This window comes from Garra rufa, chromosome 16, assembly GCF_049309525.1.
Source record: "Garra rufa chromosome 16, GarRuf1.0, whole genome shotgun sequence".
Classification (NCBI taxonomy): domain Eukaryota; kingdom Metazoa; phylum Chordata; class Actinopteri; order Cypriniformes; family Cyprinidae; genus Garra; species Garra rufa.
In genome coordinates, this window is record NC_133376.1 from 40,785,218 (window position 1) to 40,795,217 (window position 10,000).

The window sequence follows — 10,000 nt, forward strand, 5'->3', positions numbered from 1 at the left end:
AGTTTTATCTGTTAACATTAAATTATCACATGTACAATTACATTTATGCATCTAGTAGATGCTTTTTATAAATACTGTAACACTACCAGAAAACTTTTTTACTAAACAATATACATTCTACAAATTAAATATACTATTAAAAAAACTAAGCAAAAAAACAAAACAAACAAACAAACAAAAATATATATGTAATGTATTTATTTGCTTATTTATTATAATTTATATTGCCTGTTGTAAATGAAACAACTTTGCACACTGTATTTAAAATGACTTAACTGCATGTTTAACCAGTTTTTGACTTAGTTTTCTAGCTAATATGTAAAACACTTTGACATTTACTTGGAAAAACACTGAATAAATGTATTATTCATAAGTTGTATCTGTTAACATTAAATTATCACATGTACAAATTACATTTATGCACCTAGTAGATGCTTTTTTAAATACTGTAACCCTCCCAGAACACTATTTACTAAAAAATATACATTATAAAAAATGTATATCCTATAAAAATATATATATTATATAGATGTTTTTATAGTATATTTAATTTTTATAATGCACTTTATAAAAATGAAAAAACTTTGCACACTGCATTTAAAATGACTAAACTGCATGTTTGACTAGTTTTTCACTTAGTTTTAAATATGTAAAAAAAACTTTACTGAATAAATAAAAAACGCTGAATAAATGTATTTAATGCATTAGCTCACATTAACTCAATTATTAATGACAAATACATTTCTTAGATATTTCTTTATCATAATATCTATTAATGTTTGCTCATGTAAGTGCATTAACCATTCAAATCGGAAGTTGTATCTGTTAACATTAAATTATCGCATGCATGTACAATTACATTTATGCATGTAATAGAAACTTTTATCTAAAGTGACTTACAAAAGAGGAACATAAGTGTTAGTAAATGTTGAAATATAAAATGTTTAACATTAACTGAGACTAATAAACACTCTAGGAGTATATTTGTGACCCTGGACCACAAAACCAGTCATAAGGTTAAATTTGACAAAACTGAGATTTATACATCATATGAAAGCTCAATAAATAAGCTTTCTATTGATGTATGGTTTGTTAGGATAGGGCAATATTTGACTGAGATACATCTATTTGAAATCAGAAATCTAAGGATGCAAAAAAGTCAAAAAGACTGAGAAAATCGCCTTTAAAGTTGTCCAAATTAGGTTCTTAACAATGCATATTACAAATCAAAAATTACATTTTGATATGTTTACAGTAGGAATTTTACAAAAAATCTTCATGGAACATGAACTTTACTTAATTTCTTAATGATTTTGGCATAAAATAAAAATAAAAATGTTTGACCCATACAATGTATTTTTGGCTATTGCTACAAATATACCCCAGCGACTTAAGACTGGTTTTGTGGTCCAGGGTCACATTTTATGTTAGTTCATGTAAGCAGGTCTATTAAATATTACTAACAAACAACTTTTGATTGGTAAAATGTAACTAAAAAGCTCATTAGCATAATCGCCCTTATTTGCATATAAAAGCCTATTCAGCGTTCAGAAACTTCAGATGCTTTAATGAATGACGATGTGCAACTAAATGCAGCTATTTTTGGTTCAAGAAAGAATGAAGAACATTTCCATGCAGTCATGCATTCTTATAAATGTCACACTCATTCTCAAGACGATGGAAAAACCACTGAGATGCAGTGGTCAAAACTCCTAATTGATTACTCACATTGATCGAGTGTGTTTGGAAGAATCAGCAGAGTGACGCCGCCGCTGACTCACACACAACACACGTCAGCCTGAATGTGAACGTGACAGGACTCCGTTATTAATCGCTAATCAGACGTCTGATCCAGTTAATGTGATCAGTTCAGATCTGCTCATCATAGCACAACAAAATCTCTCTTCAACTGTTGCATGACAAACAACTTCATTTGTATTTTTAAGTGAGTCATCTAAATGCAGCGCAGCTCTTGCACATTTAAACGTTTTAGTAAGAAATTCACTTTCTGAATGCAAAATGAGATTTATAAACTCAAAGTCTACCCAGCCAGCAAAAAATATGTTGCGAGAATGTTTCCAATCAGTTATGAATATGTTTCTGTGGATTATGTACTTTTGGTTACTGTCTCAGTTTTAAAACATTTTAATAAGGTTTTTTCTTGGTTATGTGAACGTTAGAGAAAAGCAAAATTAAGGGAGTGTTCAATTTTATTGTTTTGCAAACATTATTTGAACCATTAGTAACTATTACTCAACTACACTCTGAAAAATAAAGGTGCTTTAAAAGGTTCTTGACAGCGATGCCATTGAAGAACCATTTTTGGTTTCACAAAGAACCGTTCAGTCAAAGGTTCTTTAAAGAACCATCTCTTTTTCTACCTTTTTATAATCTGAAGAACCTTGTTTCGCCACAAAAAGGCTCTTCAGATGTTAAAGGTTCTTTATGGAACCATTTAGACAAAAACTAAAAGTTTCTGCTGCTTTTCTACTGCAGCGCAGCTTTTGCACATTTAAACGTTTTAGTAAGAAATTCACTTTCTGAATGCAAAATGAGTTTTATGAACGCAAAGTTTACCCAGCAAGCAAAAAATATGTTGCGAGAAAGTTTCCAATAAGTTATGAAAATGTTTCTTCTGGTTACTTTCTCAGTTTTAAAACATTTTAAAAAGGTTTTTCTTACTTATGTGAACGTTAGAGAATTTTATTGTTTATTGTTTTGGAACATTGGAATATTGTTTTGTTTATGGAACATACACTCTGAAAAATAAAGGTGCTTCACGATGCCATAGAAGAACCTTTTTTGTCTAAATGGTTCCATAAAGAACCTTCAACATCTGAAGAACCTTCTGTTTCACAAAAGGCTCCTTGTGGCAAAAGAAGGTTCTTCAGATTATAAAAAGATAAACAAAATATGTTTTCTTAAAGAACCTTTGACTGAATGGCATTGCTGGGAAGAACCTTTTAAAGCACCTTTATTTTCAAGAGTGTATGTATAACTGTATTAATATTTGAATATAGTGCTAAAGTTTTGAAAACATTTGCATATTTTATAAAAGCTGTTTTCCTCAGTGTTTGTGAGTGAAATCAGAGCTGCATTGTTTCAGGATCTGCTCCTGTTCTCCAGGATTCTGCTGGACCAGATCCAGGCACTTCCTCTCTGAGTACAGGAAGTGACATCATTACCTGTTTACAAGCAGCACCTTGGGTGAGTGTTTGGAGGAGACCTGCACATGAACCACAGTCCAGCTGAACTGCCATGAACCCAACACCAATTCACTTCAGAAAGGCCATGGAGCTGCATGTGTGAATGTAAGTGGAATATATAAATGTGTGTTTGTGTGACGCATTACTGATAAATACAAAATTCACACCCAAGACTCCCCATAATCGCACAAAACCTGACCTTTAGCTCTCAAACACACACACACACACAGCAAATGTGATGAAGAGCGTGGTAGAACCGTGTGGAGATCTATAGTTGTGTGTCATCAGCAGATGTGTTTGTGTCTGTATGTTTGGCTCTGATCGTCAGTTTCTCTCTGTTTCTGTTTATTTCTTTCTGTCATATTTACTGCAGTTACAGGAAAACTGATGAATCCAATTAAACACACGAAAGAGACCGAAAATGAGCAAATCTCGCGAGCTGAACATGTGCGGCTCAGGGTTCATGACAAACATCGAAATAAATAATGAGATCTTCTTTATTTCAAGGAAACTAAAGGTTATTTATTAATTGAAAATGAATGTTAGAAATGCTCTGGAATTGCCGGTACATTTCACAAACAATTCGCTCACTGAATTAAATCTGACATTCCTAAAGCAGAAAAACATACTTTCTTGTACACATACTATAATAATCTTTATTTACAACTTAAAAAACTTGCTTTTTGCAGTGTAGAATTATGTTTTTTAAACTGTGAAATTATTTTAATGGTTATTTCTTAAATCTACTTGCAAATTCTTAATACTGTGATGTAAACAATTATTTTGTAACTTTTGAAATTCTCTCTATTTAGTATAGATTTGATTATTTATCCCCTTTTACAGAAAAACATTACTGTATTAATAAAACTGTAATTGAAACTAGATAAAAAAAGGTGCCTCAAGACAAACTTTAAGTTGGCTTAAAAAAGCCTGATCAGAAAGTATAACATTTTTTGAAGTTTTAAAAAAAGTTTTAGAAATTGTAGAAGTGTTATGGGTTTCAGTCCAAAAAAGATTGAAGTTTAAAGAAGCTTTAAAGCATAAAGCTTGAATGTTTTGAAGGCAATGTAGTCTTTCTCAAGCCAACTTAATTAGCATAATGAGAGTCATTACAAAAACTACCATCGTATAAATATATTCACACTAATTATTGGAGTAATTAACATTTCTGTAGGATAAATGAAAATAATTGAATGTAAGAAGCTTTATTTTCTATATGCAAAATAGAGTTCTAATCTTGAGGTGAAAAATGACACACACACACACACACACACACACACACACACACACACACACACACACACAAATAGACACGTGTATCAGGTCACATCAGGTCAGTTTCACTTGTTTCCAACACTATCCTCGCCTGACTTCAGATTAGATCATGAACTGAAGGACAGTAAGTGTGTGTGTGTGTGTGTGTGTGTGTGTGTGTGTGTGTGTGTGTGTGTGTGTGTGTGTGTGTGTGTGTGTGTGTGTGTGTGTGTGTGTGTGTGTGTGTGTGTGTGTGTGTGTGTGTTATTGAGAGAAACACAAAGCAGTATTCAGTGTTCATGAAGCTATCTATGATGATAAACTCCTCGCTGGACGCAGTGACAGATAAATGATTCACACTCAGTCTCTCCACGTGTCCTTCTGAAGGTTAGTTTCCTCCCACAATCCAAAAAGAAATACAAAGTTTCACTTTAAGAACACACTCAAGTCAGGCTTGCTATTGGGTCATTCTGTGTCAAATCAACCAAATGTCAAAAACTTTTGATTTTGCTAATATCTATTAGCAAGACAGACATGCATAGTGATGAAAGCCAATATATTAAATGTCATGGATGAATATTTATTGAGTAATCCACTATTTTGTAGAGGAGTCAAAATGGCAATTTTCAGCTGAGAGTCAAGTTACAGGGGGGTAAAAATGACTTTAGAAAGATGGCAGCAGCATAATGTTATTTTTGCACAGGGGTTGGTAGCTCTATTAATAAAATCTGTTGACTTTAGCAATCTTGGTTGCATTATGTGCCAATGGTGACCATTCAAAAATGGCGAAACAGCACTTTTCAAGCACTTTTCTCCAAAGTTTGCATGCCTGTAACTCAAGAAGTATTAAAGATATTTGAATGCCCTTTTAGATATTGGCTCTTAATAAACTTTCCTGTTGGTATCTTCATTGTTAATGCCCTATGAGATTCGATTCCAGAGATATTGCAATTTCAATATGGCTCCAAGAGTAATTTTCAGTGCTCAAAACAACCCTATTGTTAAAACCATTGGTCAAAATCATTACTTGAAATAAAATAAAAAAACAGGCTCATTTCTGTGAATCAATTTAAATGGTTCATTTCACTGAATGAGTTCCAATGGATCTGAGTGAATACTTCATAGTGAATTGACTTATTCAAACCAATATGATTCTGCATCAACAGTGGCTTGAATCATGCAATAACTGACACTAAAGATCAGCGCTGGAGTCTCTCCTCAGACCCAGCAGCATTAGCTGGATAAGAGCGTCTGACTGCGGGAAATGTGCTCCATCTGTTCCGTTTCTCGCTCTGTAAGTCATTCAAGCGTGTGCTGCATCTTAATTCGGCTGTAAGCTCACAAACTCTGTCTCGTACAAACATATGGAGCCGTGTAAGCCGCTTATGAGCCACATAACTACTGACCTGCTGCGTGTTTGTGAGTCTGTGTTTCAGGTATACCCTACATTACAGGGACAAAATATCCACACAAAAATGGAAATATCCAAAATCCTTGCTCTTGTGGGGACTTTTTTATTTGCTTTGGCATCTAGCTAAAATAAAATAGATTTAAGTTTATGTAACAAGGGTTTTTTTATGGTTTTAGTTTACTATGATAATCCTGGTGTAGATCATATCCAGAGTTGCGGAAAGTTACTTTTAAAAGTAATGCATTACAATATTGAGTTACTCCCTAAAAAAGTAACTAATTACGTTACTTAGTTACTTTTTATAGAAAGTAATGTGTTACGTTACTTTTGCGTTACTTTTTAAATCTGGGCAGGGCTTGCTTGCTTGTTTTTAATATAAAAAGTTCTATTTTTGTCAAATGTAAAAGCCTTTTTACAGCAAAAGCCTCAGGCTTAGAGAAAAGTAAATTGACGTCTGTACAGTAGACCGCAGAAGAAATGTCAACTCTTCAGCAATAAAAAAGGAAAATAAATGTTAGATTATCTTGAGTGGATCATCAAAGGTTGGCAGCAAAGACATCGGTTAATAAAATGGGATTAAATACATAAAGGATATGTGTATTATTGAACATTTAATTATTGCAGGTTTGCGTTTAATTTTACTGTTTTTATTCATTTAGAGGAATACTGTTTTTTTAGTGAGTGAGATGAATTAATGCATGTTCACATTTACAGTATTCTAGAACTAAAGTAACATCTTACTCACAATTTCTCTCAACATGGGGACAGGAGAGCTTTTAGTCAATAAATGAGGAGAAAAGTAACTGGCGTTACTTATTTGAAAAAGTAACTCAGATATTTTCTTGTCAATTAAAAAGTAATGCATTACTTTACTAGTTACTTGGAAAAAGTAATATTATTACGTAACTTGCGTTACTTGTAATGCGTTACCCTCAACACTGATTCTGATTATGATGCTACATGAAAATGTTCTTCATTTTTAACATTTGAGCTAGATGTTCAGATTTTCAGTGGAGTTTGTGAGGATGAAAGCGAGGGTGAATTCACAGGGCAGTTTATTTACTCCGAACTAAACACTGAAACGCCCTTCAGACGGACAGAAAGAGAGACACAGTCAATAAAGCTGCAGTGAACACTGGGAAATGAGATGTTTGAGCGAGTGCGGATCTGTTGCCCTGTTACTGCTTTATTAACTGTGTGTTTGGAAAGACTCAGGAAGGACAAAGACTCGAACCTGACAAATGCTTCCTGCTCTTGCAGCGCTGTGTCTGCAGAACAGATGAATGAAACAGATTATCAATCATATTTATTTCTGGTGCACATCACCATATGAACTATCAAAATCAAACCAGGAAGCATTATACACACTGCAAAAAATGCTTTTCGTACTTTGATTTTTTTGTTTTGTTTCCAGCCAAAGGAATGTCTGGACAAGTAAAAAATGTTTTTTGGTTTTCAGAAAAAACAAGTCAAAATTATGTGAGTTTTTGCTTAGAACAAGCAAAATAATCTGCCAATGGGGTAAGCAAAAAAATCTTATTTCAAACAGAAAACAAGATTATTATTTTTACCCCATTGGCAGATTATTTTGCTTGTTTGAAGCAAAAATGCACCTAGTTTTGACTTGTTTTTACACGACAATAATTTTTACACGTCTGGGAAATCCTTCTCGATTTAAGCATTTTTAGATATTTTGGCTGAAAACAAGACTTAGTAAGAACAATTAAGCAGTGATAGTAAATACACTTTTTGTTCTGTACTAAACTTAAAAATGAAAAGGTCAGTTTTTTACATTTTATATTTATATTTTTATATCAAATATTAAACAGTTTATAGTAAATACTTGTTTTCTTATCAGATATACCATGTTGTGGCATCTGAGAGCAGTTTTAATAATTTATTGACTAACTGCTTTCAGATTTTGCTTCCACACACCTGGAAATTGCATTAGATTAATTCATCTCAACACTTTATTAATACAGATCTGCATGTTTGAAAATGAAGTCCTGAATGAAAAATGCATCCAATTAGATTTTAAATGGTTTCCACTTCCTCAGACGAGGTGTGCTTAGATTTTACTTCCACCAATTCCACATGTTGACATCCGAATCAGACCATAAACACATTGAAAACTGTGTTGACGTCTCGTTTAGAGAGTGAAAACGGTCACGTCACGTCATATTTAAAGCGAGACGAAACCCAGACAACTTCATCCGTGAAGTATGTAGATGACATTATTTCTGTGAACAATTTGTGATTGTTTTAAAAGTGCCCAAAAGCGTCCGAAAGGCCGCTGTATATCATGTGTTGGAGCGATAAAGAAAGGCTGAAGTAAAAGAGCTTTTATGAGGCGAGTGATTCTGACACATTCATGGCTCTTCACGTTTAAATGAGAGATTCGGCCGCCGAGGGGTTTTAATGCAGTCCGAGGAGCGACGAAACGTGAGAATGAGAGCAGGAGGAAGGGAAGCTTTGGGAAACATTCGCGTATAAAAGAGTGCTCAGCATCATTCACACACACACTGTTTGGTCACATTTATTAAAGAGCCACAAATCCCTTAGAATGAGCCTATAGAATGAACACACACACACTCAGGGCCCTATATAGCTGCTCTGTTTGCCCTGTAACTTCTCAGCGTTCAGCAGATAAAGAATGTTAATGACTGGAGGTCCGTTTAAAGCTTTTCTGTCTCCTCCTGGCACTGAATCTGGCTTTAAACACTTCCAGAACTCAGTCCCAAATCTGTCCGTTTGTCCGTTAAAACGTCTAATGAGTTTATTTGCATGCGACACAGAGCGACTGTCATTTCTCATTTAGCTGACATGTTCATGTTTCCTTTAAATTGACTGCTGCATTTTTATTTTGCCATGATGTTGAAACATGTTTTATTTTATTTTTTTACATTTCTAATATTTTATTTTTTGTGTTGTATTTATTTATAATTTTAATAGAATATTTATATTTAGAATCAATTATTATTATTTTTTTAAGGCAGATCTTCCTTCGATAGAGTGGCCACGTTAAGTGTTGCATTTTTCATAATTCAAAACTATACGAGTGACATGTCTTGGGTATTCTACACATTTTAGGTTATCTTTGTATAAAACTGAGATTTAAAAAACGTGTAGTAAATGTAAGTGGTAAAATAACATTTAAGTTGATTTAAGGATATTTGTGCTAGTAAATGAGACAAAGATGCATTATTAGCAGTGTGTTCAGTTAAACTAGTAAATCTGTGTGTTGAGGTTTTGCCGTGGTGAATTAGGCCCAAATAAGATCTCCTCAGATGAACTGCTGTAGATCTGATGAAAAACACCCCATAACAATGAGCTGGAGTCGCTCTGCTGTTTCCCTCCGACCCGTTCGCTTTGTGATTTTATTTCTGGAATGTTCACATGCACTTGATAAACTTTCCTCAGACCGCCGTGTGTGTGTGTGTGTGTGTGTGTGTGTGTGTGTGTGTGTGTGTGTGTGTGTGTGTGTGTGTGTGTGTGTGTGTGTGGGTGTGTGTGTGTGGGTGTGTGGGTGGGTGTGGGTGTGTGTGGGTGTGTGTGTGGGTGTTTGTGCATGCATGTGGAAGTTGTATGAGTGTGTTTTATGTGAGCTAGAGTGTAAGTATTATTATGAGTGTGTGCAAGTGTAAGCATGGGTGTATGTAAGTGTGAGTGTGAGCATGATTATGTTTAAGTATAAGTATTAGTGTGAGTGTTTGTAAGTGTGAGCACGAGTGTAAGTGTGAGCGTGAGTACTTATGTGTGTATGAGAGTATGCCAGTGAGTGTGTGTAAGTGTGAGCATGACTGTAAGTATTATTATTAGTGTGTTTAAGTATGAGTGTAAGTGTGAGCGTAAATGTATGTAAGTGTGAGTGTGTGCAAGTGTGAATGAGTGTGTAAATGTGAGTGTGTGAGAGTATGAGTGTGTGTAAGTATTAGTATGAGTGTGTGTGTGTGTGTGTGTGTGTGTGTGTGTGTGTGTGTGTGTGTGTGTGTGTGTGTGTGTGTGTGTGTGTAAGTGTAAGTGTGAGTATGAGAGTGTGTAAGTGTGAGTGTAAGTATTAGTATGAGTGTGAGCGTGTGCGTGTGTGTGTGTGTGTGTGTGTGTGTGTGTGTGTAAGTGTGAGCAAATG

At 34.4% G+C, this 10,000-nt stretch overlaps 1 protein-coding gene across 1 annotated transcript in view; it reads right to left on the reverse strand.

The window, feature by feature from the left end:
• fat4 (FAT atypical cadherin 4) overlaps positions 1 to 10,000 on the reverse strand; it is an 82,077-nt gene that overhangs the window by 11,105 nt on the left and 60,972 nt on the right. The window contains exon 10 of the mRNA XM_073820248.1: positions 6,935 to 7,139. Coding sequence (XP_073676349.1) covers positions 6,935 to 7,139 — 205 coding nt within the window. The remainder of the gene's footprint in view (positions 1 to 6,934; positions 7,140 to 10,000) is intronic.